This window comes from Wyeomyia smithii, chromosome 2, assembly GCF_029784165.1.
Source record: "Wyeomyia smithii strain HCP4-BCI-WySm-NY-G18 chromosome 2, ASM2978416v1, whole genome shotgun sequence".
Taxonomy (NCBI): domain Eukaryota; kingdom Metazoa; phylum Arthropoda; class Insecta; order Diptera; family Culicidae; genus Wyeomyia; species Wyeomyia smithii.
Window position 1 is genome coordinate 231683148 of NC_073695.1, and position 16291 is coordinate 231699438.

The 16291-nt window shown below is 37.4% G+C and overlaps 1 protein-coding gene across 1 annotated transcript in view; it reads left to right on the forward strand.

The window, feature by feature from the left end:
- LOC129724489 (potassium voltage-gated channel subfamily KQT member 1-like) overlaps nt 1-16291 on the forward strand; it is a 140086-nt gene that overhangs the window by 75628 nt on the left and 48167 nt on the right. The window contains exons 3-5 of the mRNA XM_055679436.1: nt 6564-6739; nt 6825-7076; nt 7153-7380. Of these exons, the coding sequence (XP_055535411.1) occupies nt 6564-6739; nt 6825-7076; nt 7153-7380 (656 nt within the window). The remainder of the gene's footprint in view (nt 1-6563; nt 6740-6824; nt 7077-7152; nt 7381-16291) is intronic.

The following is a 16291-nucleotide window of genomic DNA, read 5'->3' on the forward strand; positions in this document are numbered from 1 at the left end:
CGTGATTGTCATTTGAGTTCATCATGAACTGGTGAGATGATTTATCCTGTGAATCTTATTCAGTAGACATATGCATTTCATGTGAGTTTCACGTAGAATTAAACTACCGGTTAGGTGAAAAGCATTTGGTTGTCTGATAGGTTCTACGTTTTATATAACATATAATTTTCAATCGTGGTTTCCCAAATTCTTGAGAGACTAGGAATAGTGCTTGATAAGTCGCACAGGCATGCAAAATCGCCAGTTCGTAAATGAATTAAACGATACACAAAATGGCAAAATGATATTGCGACATTCGCTGGCCATAATCACTGTTAGCTGCATCTGTTTATGTTCAGAAAATTCCTCGCAATTTGAACTGAATCTGTGTGAAATCTCGATGCCGGATTCTTATGGTTTTTCTAAAGCTCACTTATTGGGAAGTCATCGCGGAATTCCTTTCATGTTCAAAGGCAACATCAGACAACAGCTTCGCTATTTCGATTTCTGCGTATTTTCACACGGAGAGTTCACGCGATACTTCATTCTGTTTGACGTTGCCAAGTTGATGTAGACATAGTATGCATGTGATTTTTACGTAGATGTTATGTTTGTCACATAAATCATGCAAAAGGACAGAAAATGAAAAAGTATAGGAAATTTCACGTAACAATAACGTGAAAAATATTTTGAGTGTATCCAGCTTTTTACGCACCGTAATGGCGGTCGCTATAATCCGTGTTCGTGATATGCGATTTCTCTGCTTGCGTCAGATTTGCAGTTTCAGATAAATTGGCAACACAAATGTTGCCAGATATATTTTCCTTTTGATAGAATATATGAAGTGGGTAAGAATATATGAAGTGGGTAATTTATTACGAACTTTGCATTATAGCGTCCGCCATTATGGCGAGTAAAAAGCTGGATAGATCGATAACGTTGCCGGTTTCGTCCCAACGGTGGGTAAGAAAAGGAAGTACAAATGTCACATCTCAGACTTTTGACTAAGCCTGGTGTCGGGTCTAACCTTTTTTGGTGTGAGAGAAGGTCAAAGTGGAAGGTGGGAGGAACAATGAGAAAAAACCGATACGTAAAGGTTCCTCTGACATCCAACAGTCTGATACTACAATGATTTGAACTCATGACCATTCATTTCTCAAAATGAACTCTTGCCTTGAGGCCACAAATTCCCCTAGATATAATCAAAATTTCCTCTTGCTTACAAAGAGCCAAGTTGGCAGCCAAAGATTCAATTTTCAAAAATTTCCAAAAAAAAATATTTGTTCTTCAATTTTTTTGCAGCGCATATTTTTTGGAAGGGTCAAAATTATTATCTACAGGACACAATGTCGATCATATAAACCTGACAATCTCAAAATCTAAAACCTGAATTAATCTACCTAATGGTGCAGAAACCTTTGTTATTCTAACTATTACTTTATACATATTAGGCCAGTCAATTACAAATCGTATACCAACGTAAGTCCAATTTCAATAATGAATGAAATGAATTTAAAAGGTAGTTTTCAGAGAATTAACCAAAGACGATCATTGAATTAAAGCTTGATGTGGTTTTTGCAAATAATATGAATGTTATCACTGGAGTACATGAGTCTTATTTATTCGATCACGAACCAATTTTTAAATGCTGGCTAGAAGCATTTTTTGCCTTTCTCCTAGAAAGGTATAGCAATCCCAATGGCCGAATGTCATATACCACTCGACCCCTTTCGACGAACTGAGCATTTTCTGTATGTATGTATGTATGTATGTATGTGTGTATGTGTGTGTGTGTGTGTATGTATGTGCAACTTTTTTTTCTCACTCAATTTTCTCAGAGATGGCTGGACCGATTTTCATAAAATTGATTGCAAATGAAAGGTCTAGTTGCGCCATAGGTTGCTATTGAATTCCATTGTAATCGGATTATTAGTTTAGAGGTTATGAATCAAAATGTAAAAACCACGAAACATCAATATCTCAGAAACCACACAACCAATTTTAATAAAATTGGATTCAAATGATCGGGCTGTCTCCAGAACCCTTAACTTTGAATTTCGTAGTGATTAAACATATGGTTCAAAAGTTATGTAAAGAAAAGTTATCCTGAAGTTGTTAAAACTCACTCATTTTTCTCAGAGATGGCTGAACCGATTTTCACAAAATTAGTGTCAAATGAAAGGTCTAGTTGCCCCATAGGTTGCTATTGAACTTCATTGCAATCGGATTGTAACTTTGTCCGTTGTTCATGAAAATGTGAAAACACATAATGAAGTAAACATATTGACTTCCTCCTAACGATCACTGGCTTATTAAAAGGTAGAAAAGTGATCCAAAAGGCCGAATGTCATATACTACTCGACTCAGTTAGACGAATCAAGCATTTTCTGCATATAAGCATGTATAGGTGTATATGTTTGTGTGTGGGTTTGTACGTGTGTATATGCACCTTTTTTCGCACTCACTATTCTCAGAGATGGTCTGACCGAACAGATTTCAATGAAATTAATTGCAAATGAAAGGTCTAGTTGCCCTATAAGACCCTATTGAATTTTATTGTAATCTGATTTCTAGTTTAGAGGTTATGTATCAAAGTGTAAAAATCACGAAACATCAATATCTCAGAAACCACACCTCTGATTTGATAAAAATTAGTTTCAAACGAACGGGCTACCTTAAAAACCCTTAACTTTTGAATTTTATGAAGATTGAACATGTGGTTGAGAAGTTATGGAAAGAAACGTGTTCTGGAGACTATTTAATCTCACTCATGTTTCTCAGAGATGGCTGGCCCGATTTTTATAAAATTAGTGTCATATGAAAGGATTTTTATTACAAACGGATTATTACTTTGCCTGTTATGTTTAAAAATGTGAAATCCAGCTATGAAAAGAAACATATTCCAAGACAACTTACTTGGACTTACTCATATTTCTCAGAGATGGTTGACCCGATTTCCACAGAATTAGTATCAAATAAAAGGTCTACCCACCTCATAACACCCTATTGAATTTTGCAGTAATCGGACTGTAACTTCGTCTGTAATGTATCGAAATGTGAAAATCACGAAACTTCATTATCTTAGAAACTACACAACCGATTTGAACAATATTGATATCAGATGAACGGGCTAGTTAAGGGTTAACTGATGAATTATGATTGAACACGTGGTTCCAAAGTTTGGCTGCCCCATACGTTACCTTTTCATTTGATTGTAATCAAACTTAAGCAAGCGTTATGTTTTAATTTGTAAAACAATGAAAGTCTATTATCTCAAGTAATACACGACTTAGTTGAACATAACTAGTTTATACAAATGAGTCACCTCTCAAATTTACAAATAACAAACTTCATAACAATTTAATATGCTGTTTGAAAGTTTTAGAAAGAAAAGAAATTCAAAGACTATTCAACACTTTACCTGCTGCGATCAATATATATGGCCTCCACATGATTTAAATGTGGTATCGTACTATCTGAACGTTCCCGGCATCGCTCGTGATTAAATTGTTCGAAATTAACAGTCATTGCTTTTATTTCGCTAATTTTTTAGTACTAACATTACGTCAAATGTCATATTTTATATTTGAATTACAACATCAATATTTTTGAACCCAAAGAGTGGATAAACATTTATTGGATTTAAGCATTCATGTAAATCTATTTTTACAAATAATAAGTCTGACCGCTAGGTGGATTAATTTAGGTGTTTATTGCATGGTAATACATGTTTGAAATTATGGCACATTCCAGAAATACATAATTGTCGTTACAAACTAAGAGGCGCAGCAACGCGGGCTGGGTATCATCTATTTTATAGATAGAGAAAAAGGAGAAGAAGATTTTTCGCAAGAATTTCGCAAATCAACGTTATGCGATGAAACATTTACATTGGTCATGGTAATGATCTATCGTAGTAGTTTGTGCGAGGTAACCAGCGCAGTTATTAGCTAACGGGTGACAACTGAAATTTTGTTGCTCTCCAGTTGTTTTTGCACACCAAGGAACATGAAATCATACAGAAATCTTCGAAAGGACTGTTCTGAAGCAGATTCGTTGGATTTTCCACTCATTCAACCAATCGCCTTCTAACTTTCAGGTAGTAAAATAAAACAGGATATTTTATATATTTTTTGCCTTTCTCCTAGAAAGGTATAGCAATCACTTGCAAAACCGAAAGTAAAAAAGTGCTCCAAAGGGCCGAATGGCATATATCGCTCGACTCAGCTCGACGAGCTGAGCATTTTCTGTATGTGTGTGTGTATGTGCAGATTTTTATTCTCACTCACTTTTCTCAGAGATGGCTGGACCGATTTTCATGAAATTAATTGCAAATGAAAGGTCTCGTTGTCCCATAAGACCTTATTAAACTTCATTGTAATCTGATTTTTGGTTCAGAGGTTATGTATCAAAATGTAAAAATCATGAAACATCATTATCTCAAAAACTACACAACCGATTTGAACAAAATAAGTTTCAAGTGAACGGGCTACCTAAAATACCCTTAACTTTTGAATTTCATGAAGATTGAACTTGTAGTTCAAAAGTTATGACAAGAAACGTGGCTACTTAATCTCACTCATGTTTCTCAGAGATGACTGAACCGATTTTCATAAAATCAATGTCAAATGGAAGGTCTAGTTGCCCCATAAGACTCTATTGATTTGTTTTGTAATCAGACTATTACTTTGCCAATTATGTTTAAAAATGTGAAATCCAGCTATGAAAAGGAACATATTCCGAAGACTACTTGAACTCACTCACTTTTCTCAGAGATGGCTGACCCGATTTCCACAAAATTAGTGTCAAATGAAAGGTCTAGCTGCCTCATGACACCCTATTGAATTTTGCTGTTATCGAGCTGTAACTTCGTCTGTAATGTACCGGAATGTGGAAATCACGAAACTTCATTATCTCAGAAACTACACAACGGGTTTGATCAATATTTCTATCAGATAAGCGGGCTAGTTTAAGGTTAACTGATGAATTATGATTGAACACGTGGTTTCAAAGTTAGGCTGCCCTGTTTTCATTTGATTATAATCGAACTTAAGCAACCGTTATGTATTAAATTGTTAATAAAACAACGAAAGTCTATTATCTCAAAGATTACATGACTTATTTGAGCATAACTAGTGTCATACGAACGAGTCATCTCTCGAACTAGCTTCATTACAATTTGATGTGGCTCAAAAGTTATGGAAAGAAAAGAAATTAAAATATTTAAAACTACACCTGCTTTGATCGATATATGTGGCCTCAACATATTTTAAATGTGGTATAGTACTATTTGAACGTTCCAAATTCATTGATTCCTTGCGATGTGTTTAAAATCTGAAAATGCACGACGAATCGGTCATATGATATGATCAAAGTCGAATAACAAATCGTTTGAAATGATTGGTTTTATCGAAATGACAACATCCTCGACTTTTGGCTTCTGTACATCGCCTTAATTCTATATATATACTAGAATCACATGTTCCTGGGAAACAGCCGAAGATGATCGAATAACACCCAATACCGGAAGTCGCCATCTTAGAATTCAAAATGGTATCTGTGGTCGATTTCAGCTCCTGTGTATCATGCTAGATCCGGATGTTATATTGGGTGGAAATCGGCCATTTTTGGCTGATTTCCAGAAACCTTTGGGAATCATTTCAGTTCTGAAAATATCAGTTTTGGAAGGTATTTAGTGATTCTACAGTCATACACCTCAGAAACGAAGGGAACAATTTCAATATCAATACACCAACTGCGGTACGGAATTTCAAGATTACATTTAAAATAAAAAGTATAGTATAGATAGCAATTTTTGGCATATTGCCTGACACGTCAAAAATGTCTCATACGACCAATTGTAGATTAACAACTGCCAAAAGAGTACATATTGGAATGCTGATTAAATATATGTAAATGCATAGAATAACTTTAAAATAAAAGTGGCCATAAAGCATCATTAATCTCACTCAGCCAAAGTAAATAGAAATAGGATTCGATGTGTTTATTTCTGATACAAAAGAACAATTGCTTGCATCAATCACGGTACGAACGTGATTGAAAGTTTCTGATAAATATCCAACCAATTTATCATCAGCTTTCCTGTGAGACTCCATGTTAATCGGAACATTCTCCCTGTAACTAAACTGTGGTTTGATTGTTTATTCAACGAAATAAAAAATAAATTCGAGAGCAGCTCCATCTCCACTACCAGTCGAATAAATATACGAAAACGAATCCCATAATGCATAGCAAAATCCCGCTTACACATATATTTTTTGTATATTCTAATGGGCAGCCTCTTTAGTCGAACGCTTCGGAACCGACGAAGCGAAAGAAGCGTTTGCCTCGTATCCTCCCGGATCACTTCGCCAGAACATGACTACGGCTATCGGTGTGTGTTATTATACTAAGGGGATGCATAATGTGGAAAAATCTCCGCTCCTTCCGATCCCTTTAGCACAGAACAGAATCTCGAAAGCTTTCAAAACTTCCGCTTGCATTATTCAATAATGGTCGGTCATGCACTCTCATCTATCTATTTCTTTTCTTTCCATATCGTTCTTTTTTCCGCACATACACAGATTTAATAGTAGTAGTAGCATCAATGGTTGTGCTGTCAGTGGGCTCAAATGGACAAGTGTTCGCAACCAGTGCGATCCGGGGCATCCGATTTCTGCAGATTCTCCGGATGCTGCACGTGGATCGACAGGGCGGCACCTGGCGGCTGCTCGGCTCCGTTGTCTTCATTCATCGGCAGGTGAGCTGATAATCTATGTTTACTTTTCGTTAATTCCATTCTAACTTTATTCCTTTCGTCTTTATTTGCTTGCTGTGCTTTACAGGAATTGATAACGACGCTGTACATTGGTTTCCTGGGGCTAATATTTAGCTCCTACTTTGTGTTTCTGGCGGAGAAGGACATCACCAGTCCGGATGGACGACAACCGTTCGCCAGCTACGCGGATGCCCTCTGGTGGGGAGTCATAACGGTGACTACGATAGGCTACGGTGACACGGTGCCCCAGACGTGGATGGGCAAAATCGTGGCGTCGTGCTTCAGTGTGTTTGCAATCTCATTCTTCGCACTTCCGGCGGTAAGTTTCAGACGACGGGCTCTGCTCTCTCAATATCTGTTATTGTTTCCATCTCCCATCCTCTCTTTCTTTTCAGGGCATCCTCGGGTCTGGTTTCGCACTCAAAGTTCAACAGAAGCAACGCCAGAAGCACTTTAACCGCCAGATTCCGGCGGCAGCAATGCTGATACAGTGCCTCTGGCGCTGCTATGCCGCCGATAAGAGCTTCCACTCGGACGCGACCTGGCAGATATACGTCAAGTCCGACGATCAGAATGCCAACAGCTCAAACATCAGCGCCGCCCTACCCTCGCAGCTGGGCAAAGTGAGTGCGTTGATTAGCGGTGTACGTGTTTGTATGTTTTGTTGTAAAAAACCCCCACCCAACCCTCTCGCGTTTGGAAATTACAAATTTTCCAAACTAGATTTCCCCACTACCAAACAGAACCCCCAACCTTAGGATAATCATAGAGTTAGGAGAGCCCCCCCCCCCTTTTCCTGGACACGATAACACTCCTGCTCTGCAAACGCCCATGCTTGTGAGTTATTCAAACTTTTCCAATGTAAAAATCACTCCTGCTAACGACCAAAGTTCTTGCATGTTTTACCCGCTTCCAAACCGGCTCTGGTTTTCCAACCTTGCGTCCCGTTGCCGACGACACGACAGGGGACGAAATATTGGAGTTTCAGTAGCCGGCTAAGTGATGAATAGAGTTTTTTGATGGTAGCATGTTGTACTGTCGGTTGCTTGTTTGCTTTTTTGTGGTTGTTGTTGTTGCTGTAGATGTTATGTCTCCTGCATCTAAAAAGTGCAACTTTCCCGACGGTGGCACTGCATAGTCCTTGAATCACGCCAGAAGTATCAACGCAGGTGGAAGAGCGGTTAGTTCGAAGCAAATTCTATGTGTAAATCAGATATCCAAGATCAGATCATCAAGTTGTGGTTAGGTTGCTTGTTAGAGCAAAGTTTGAATAGTATTTGTAAAAAGCTTTACAAACTATTTGGATTACTAAAATGGGGACTGGTCTTGAAACTGATCGTAACATCACAACTCAACACTAAACAAAGCCAAAAGTCAAATTACCTGGATTGCCATGTCGTCCACCGGAAGGAGGCATTTTCCTCCCGTGCAACGGTTCGAATCACGGATAGGCTGTGCATTGCTTTGAAATTCCATTTCATTAGAGCAGATGAAAGTGCCTGCGTCCATCGTACTGCGATTCGGTGCGAGGGTCCTTCAGGCTTTACTGCACTTGCCGCAGCTATATGAAACGCGGCCCCATTCTGCCTGCCGATTACGATGTTGTGTGTTTTTTGCTTCCCACGCCAGTTGTCATGCTTTTTCGAAAACAAGCCGAAGAGGGGAGTGGAGCAGAACTTACGGCCATATGCAAAGCCGTACACAAATAGAACTCGAGCTCGTGCTGTGAGAGTTTGTTACCTTTCGGTCGACTAATGGAAACACAAACAGGTAAACCGAAATTTAATTGCAGCAATATGCCGTAGCAATTATCGTGTCAGTACGAGGAGAACTTGGCAAATTATGAGTTGATTGTTGCCGTTGAATTCTGCACGTGTGCCGAAATTTGAAACCGTAACAACGTTTGGGATTTATGCTCGTAATACTAAGAACAACTAATCTAATTATGATTTAGCTGGAAAATAATTATTTTCAGAATGTTACTGAAATTTCTTCACTACCTATCTTTTTCTATTTTCGTCCTATCAGTCTCAATTTCTCTGTCAGGAAATTTATCATATCAGCGAAACGTCACTCGGCGAATATCATTCATAAAAGCTGAAATGCATTCTTCGCTTCAATAGATACTAAAATTTAAACGTAACAAAAAATCAAGAATTTATCCAAGCACGCCTGTGAACCCAAGCAACAAATGAAACATATTAACCTTCATTGCATCCTAAAAAAAAACTTACGTTGTTTACCCTGGTGTGTGGTTTCCACACATACAACATTTTAATTTGTTTTGGACAAGGAACAACTTAATTTTGCCCCAAACTTAGTTTTTTCATTGAGTGCATACATACCTGAAGCTATAGGTACCAAATAATCCTGTTTCGAAAATCGAATGAGGTATGTATGTGTGCGGAAGTATGTGTATGTGTGTATATTTCATTCTTACGACCGTTATATCTCGATTTTCTCAGCATCGGCTGAACCGATTCGATAGTTCTTAGTCGCGTTCGAAAGAGCTAGTTATTTGACGAAGAATATCGTTTTGATCCGAAGGTTCATTCAGAAATGACGAGTTGGAGGGTAGATTTATATTCAAAAATATACTCAATATTAAATGATAATTTCCAAAGGTACGTTGAAAAAAAAAACAAAACTTGTGGAAACGCCTAGTACATTGCAGTAGTTTGGAGGTAACCAATTGAATGATATTATGCGTAGTGTACAAAAACAATCTTGAAAAATACATTTGGATTATCTCAGCAATGGATGTATTGATTTGATATCCTTGGCTGCAATTGGAAGAGCTTGAAGACCATTAGGTCATCATCGGACATTTGTTTGATCCGATGGTTCATGCAAAAGTTACAAAACAAAACGTTTTTACATGATATGAGACCAATTAAACATGCTATGATAGCAATTCAACAAAAAAAATCCTAACATCGGTTTGACCAAATGAAGCAATTTGGTGCTAGGAATGTTCGTAAGAATATTCTGTAATCTATGCTAAGCAAAGTAAGAAAAGCCTAGCGGGGGCCTAGTGTGGTTGGTAACGTCTCCGCCAACCACGCTCGACGCCTGGGTTCGAATCCCACCGCCGACATAGGTGTCGATGGTTGTGAGGTGGCGTGATCCACTCACAACCAACCCAACTGGTCTAGATTCAATCCTAACCGACACCGGGAGATTTTCTGAGGCAAAAAATCTCTGGGATCACGCTTTCCATCGCATGAGGAAGTAAAGTCGTTGGCGCCGGTCCGTTAATAAACGGGTCGTGAGTTAGGGTCCTGGGTGTGGAGTCGCCTCCCTGGGCGTCGGTGATTGGCCACAACAGTGGCGGAACTAGACCGACGGAAAATAAGCGAGAATAAAAAAAAAAAAAGTAAGCAAAGCCTTGGTGCTACATTCCGATTCGTTCATTATACACAGACTTCGCAGTCAAATGTTTAGTGTGAAGAACAATTGCGGGGCTAGCGCTACGATCCTACTAACACTAACAGTTTCTCTCGAGCCGAGACTCGAACCCACGACGACTGGCTTGTTAGACCATCCCGGGATATCCATTCTAAATTTATTTCAATATACCTAAAAGTGCGAGTATACTTGTATTGCAGTAGACATAAAACTGTGTAAATGTTGAACACTGCTCAAGCAGGCTGTGCGAACACTAAATAGGTACTTTTAGCATTAGCGTATTCGTAACCCATATGTGTGAAAATTTTCATACTGGGATGAAACAAATAAACACATACTTTTACACATGTCCCACGTAGCCTTTTGATTGATTTGATTTTGATGCGAATTACAAGAATGTACCTCTATACATTTCTAAAACACAGTCAAACCGTTGAAAAAAAACCAATTAGTTTATCAGTTCCCATGTAAATTGATCACCTCTTGTTACGTCATTTTTGAATGAACCTTCGGATCAAAACGATATTTTTAATCAACAAACTAGACTTTAAGCTCTTTCAAACGCGACTAAGAACTATCGAATCGGTTCAGCCGATGCTGAGAAAATCGAGATATATTGGTCGTAAGAATGAAAATAAACACACATACACATACTTCCGCACACACACACACACCTTATTCGATTTTTGAAACAGAATTAATTGGTACCTATAGTCTCAGGTATGAAAACACTCAATGAAAAAAATATGTTTGGGGCAAAATTAGGTTGTTTCTTGCTCAACATAAATTCGAATGTTGTACGTGTGGAAATCCACACACCAGGGTAAACAACGTAAGTTTTCAAATATCTCATCAACCAAAAATATTTTTCCCTTGGAGAAAATGTATTTTGTGTAAGATTGATGGTTTAGGAATTGTCAAGAAGTTTCATGAAAATCGATCGAGAAGTTTTCGAAAAAAAATCAAAACAAAATTCATTTGTGTGGTTTTCCACACAAGGGTTCAATGAAGGTTTAAAAAACAAATTGTGATCATTTGTTGCACTAGTGAAATTCCGAGGTTATAAGAAACATTTTTTGTTACTACGATGAAATTGTTAAGATAGAAGTAATGACTAAAGTTGCATCGCTGCTTCAAAAAACTTTACACTAACAACGTAATTCGCGAAGTTGGGTTTGTTGTTGAAACGTGTAAACGTCGTTTGAAAACCTAGCCTCCACTGAACAGATCTAGTGGGTGGAGCATATGCGAGATGCACAAAACAAACACACAACAATACTTCTAAAAGTTGCTGTCATGATCTCAAGCTATGTAACAGAAACTTTTGTTCGATCGTTCGCCTTATATTTATTTTTGAGATGAGGTTATTTACTGCGTTGTAACTTTTGGATCATAACTGAATTGATTTCCATCCGAATAATTTTGTTCAAAATCACGACGAAAAGACGAAATCGTGGACAAAAAATCAAGTTCAGGTTTAAAGTACCAAAAGACCTCACAAGGATTAACCATAACATGATCTACTGTTTAGTTCAGTCCTCGAAACCATGGATGACTTTGTTTAACTAGAAGTGCATGGAAACGCTTCCCAGGATAAATGTTGTAGATTCCAAATTGATAATAGTAGTAGGGAGCAATTCTCGCTGAAACTGTCCCACTGCTGACATGAGGTCTTTCAAAAAGGATATTTTTATGTCTAAATGATTGAAAGTAGCGAAAAATGGAGAAAACCACTTTGGTTAGTTCATATTGATGGACCCCTCGATTTGAAAAGTGACCAGAATGACAAGACCTCAATGCTCACCTAATATTTTGAATGTATCTTAAAGCATTTTTTCTCAGCTTTCCAATGGTGATGTCAAATTCAAATTCGGTGGTCGCGAACTTGCTCAAAAACACGTTTTTCTGGTGAAATCCAAGATGGCGGCGAGATCCAAGACAGCGGCCAATTTTTTTCTACTTCAAATGGAGGCTCTATCATTCCTCTTGAAAACGATGTGTTGGTTGAAGGGGGTTCAATGATAAATTCAAGAGAAATAAATCAATAATAAGGTCAAGAATTGCTCAAAAATCAATTTTTGTGAAAACCGTTTAACCGATTTGTGCCCGAGGGGTCCATCAATATGAACTAACCAATGTGGTTTTCTCAGTTTCTCGCTACTTTCAATCATTTAGACATAAAAATATCCTTTTTGAAAAACGGTTTCAGCGAGAATTGCTCTAGGGTGGTATCCAAGACACGACCGCATAGTTGACGTAGGACTACAATAATTTTACATTTTTCTTTTGAAGCTATGTTTGATTTGAGCTCGTTTTACTTTTGTAGTTTGCTTGATTTATTTTAACCAATTTAAACTCAACATCTTCCAAAAGGAAAGTATTTTGGTTCGGGTGGTAATATCAAGTATCTAGGTCGTCAGCCCAAATTCATCGAGCGACACTTCAAACGACTTGTCTAGTCTAGTCTAGTCAAGTCTACACTAACACAGCCAGTACATGAAAGGATCCTGGAAAATGATATCTATCTTTTTTAAAAAATGATTTCCATACATTTTTCTTGTCAACGGCCAGCCCTACTGTGTAGCGCAATATGATACAATATAATCTAAGAACGGGGACAATCCGTACCAACCGCTCCGTATGTAAGAAGTAATATACCTAATTCGTTGGGAGTGATAAAGCTAAGAAAGTACACTCCTCTGTTGACCAATCTCCTGGGATTGAACATAGGCATTTCCTCCTTATGCTCGGGTTTCGAAACCAAGGATATAGCGCCTTTACTCGCTCCAGCATTTAAAGAAAAATATAATGAAATATAAAAGGAACGCTCTCACCTATGTCATCCGGATCAGATTGGGAATAAGTTTAGGTGGTTGATTAGGCGGAAGTTTCACCGATCTCAACTTTTAACAAACACTTGAATTAAGCTGGCTCCTGCCTGCAGCTGAAATTCCAGCGCACTAAACTCGACACCATTACATAACATACACAGTTTTCTTCCTCTTCCCTGGTGCTGATAGACCAGAATTGTCACAGTTAGTTGCTTATTGGTCACTTGAAATCTGAATCCACAATTTCCGGGCTGATTTTTGCTTGACCAGCAACTTTACCTTTGATTTGATCCAGTTTTCGATTACAGTTTTCGATTGTCTTATTGAAGTTGGCTCACTTACCGATCACAAAGCGGCAAAGATGTCACACACACTTTTTTCAGTTACAAGCTCGTGGAAAAAATATCGATAACGAAGTACAGTTTTAGTAAAAAATGAATATTCATGAAAAATTTGAAATTGACATAGAATTTTATGAACATGTTAACATTCATGTTAAACATGTTAAACATGTTTATGTTCAGTATACAGAATCGATCAGAAAAAATTTGATCAGTTTCAAGATAGGTACCTAAGAACAACGAAGATACCATGTTTGAAAGTCATATGTCTGTTATCTTCGAAAATAAACTGAGCTAGAGTGATGCACAACATTAGCCTCAGCAATTATAGTTTGCATGGCGTTGTTCAATAACAAGTAAGGTTATGTAAAGTAATATTTTCTTGCAAATGCTAATTCAACAGCTCGTTTAACTACCTATTCAAAGATCTGTACGGAGCATTTTGGTTGTCTATTTTCTTTTTAATACCCTATTTTCTGTTATTTAAATAAATCTGAAAAGAGCAGAGCGTTGAGTTCAAAAATAACCAACGCATTTTGTTGTCCCCGGCGGCGCAGCGTTTTTTGCGGCACCCGAAAAATCATATTGAATTCTGATATTTGCTGCTATACGAAACAAGAAGAAGAAGTAGACAATTCAAACGGCGATTCGATTGTGTTCCACGCCCCACTGTGCGTCCACAGCGGCAATGTAGTTTTCACTTGGCTTGACTGCACAAAAATGAATATCGAGTTTTTCTGCACTGATAGACGACGAGTAACCAGCGCTCCGTTCATACATTGCTCGGTGCAGTACTGTTGCTTGTGCCATCATATTCTCCTTCAAGACATCAGTTTTATTAACATTAACATATTTATTAACAGCAGAACGTAATTCTGTAAAATGTCTGATAGTGGATGTGGTTACGAACTTTCCGAAAAAGCTTCACCTTCAAGACATCAAAATAGTCTAGGCTCATGAAAGCTAACATTTGTTGACCTATTGGGACGGGGAGATTCTGTCATTTTTTTTTTTTTTGCCACTGCTATACAAGATATCTCTGCAGGCAGTTGGTGTCTATTCATGAAGTCTGTGCCAGGCGTGCTCGCATATGATTGGTACATAGTTGGTGAAAATTCGACCCCGACACTTTTATTCAATTTTCACTGTTTAACAATGAAGTGATAATGAAAATTAATGAATCACAAAATTGTCCATTTTTTTTTTAAGGGGGGATTTGCTAGTAGCTTAAGTATTTATGATAAATATTAGTAAATAATGAGTATGTGTGTCCAATCACAAATGGTGACTTCTCAACACTGTTAGAAATTTGTAATTTTAATTGTTAGGATTTGTTTGCTTTCGCAATTAGGAGTTATCATTCGTAGGGATTTAAACCTACTTGTCAGGAAAGGGGAAGTAAACTTACAACTAACTTAATTGCTAACTTATTGGCTATAAAGAGAGCTTATGGTAGCAATTGAGGATTGCAACGATTTTTGTCGAAAATTGTTAATAATTTTATTTGACATAGCTTCTAATGGTTCAACACCAGTAAGTCTATGTAATTCGAGTGTACCAAACCAAGGAGGACGCTTCAAAATCATTTTCAGAATTTTATTCTGAATCCTTTGGAGCGTTTTCTTCCATGTTGAACAGCAACTTGACCAGATCGGTACAGCATAAAGCATTGCTGGTCTAAAAATTTGTTTGTAAATCAAAAGTTTGTTCTTTAAACAAAGTTTAGAATTCCTGTTAATGAGAGGATATAAACATTTCGTATATTTGATGCACTTGGCTTGAATACTCTCAATGTGCTCTTTGAAAATAAGTTTTGTATCGTAAATTAGTCTCAAGTACTTAACCTTGTCAGACCAACTTAAAATAACCCCATTCATCTTGACAACGTGATTATTGTTTGGCTTGAGGAAAGAAGCCCTAGGCTTATGCGGAAAAATTATCATTTGAGTTTTAGAAGCATTGGGAGAGATTTTCCACTTTTGCAAGTAGGAAGAAAAAATATCTAAACTTTTCTGCAATCGACTGCATATGACACGAAGACTTTTTCCTTTTACGGAAATGCTTGTGTCATCGCAGAACAATGACTTTGTGCATCTTGGAGGCAAATCAGGAAGATCTGAAGTGAATATGTTGTACAGGACTGGACCCAAGACACCTGCTCTGACAGGAAATCTATCAAATTTTGAATTCTGATAGACAACCTGCAGAGTTCGATCAGTAAGATAATTTTTTAAAGTTTTGATTTGGAAAATTGGAAAATTAAAAGTTTGCAATTTCGCAAACACTGTCGAATGCTTTTTCTATGTCTGAAAGAGCAGCTCCGGTTAAATAACCTTCAGATTTGTTAGCTCGTATCATATTAACTCTGAGCAATTGATGAGTAGTGGAATGCCCATGGCGAAATCCAAACTGTTCATCTGCAAAAATTGAATTTTCGTTATTGTGTGACATCATTCTGTTAAGAATAATTCTCTCAAACAGTTTACTTATTGAAGAAAGCAAACTGATTGGTCGATAATTGAAATTTGAGTAATTTTTGCATTTTTCCATAATTTGGGAAAATATGCAATTTTGAAGCAGCAATTGAAAATTTTCACTGAAAATTCCATTGTTCTCTCAGGGATATGTTTGATTGTTAAATTAAAGATTCCATCGTCACCAGGTGCCTTGATATTTTTGAAATTTTTAATAATTGATTTGATCTCATTCAAGTCAGTTTCAATTATTTCTGCAGGTAAAAAATTCTGGGAAGAAATTAAGTCAAATTGACTTGTGACTTCATTTTCAATTGGACTCACAACACATCTTGGTTTTAGTTTTCGCGGAATGTATCTCGATATAGTGCGGTTAGACGTAGTCCTACGTCAAAAAAAGTTCATACGAATACGCTTATGTAGCTCAGAGAAGGTCAAATAAGAAAATAGCCTCATATACCTAGTAATGGTTCAAAATTT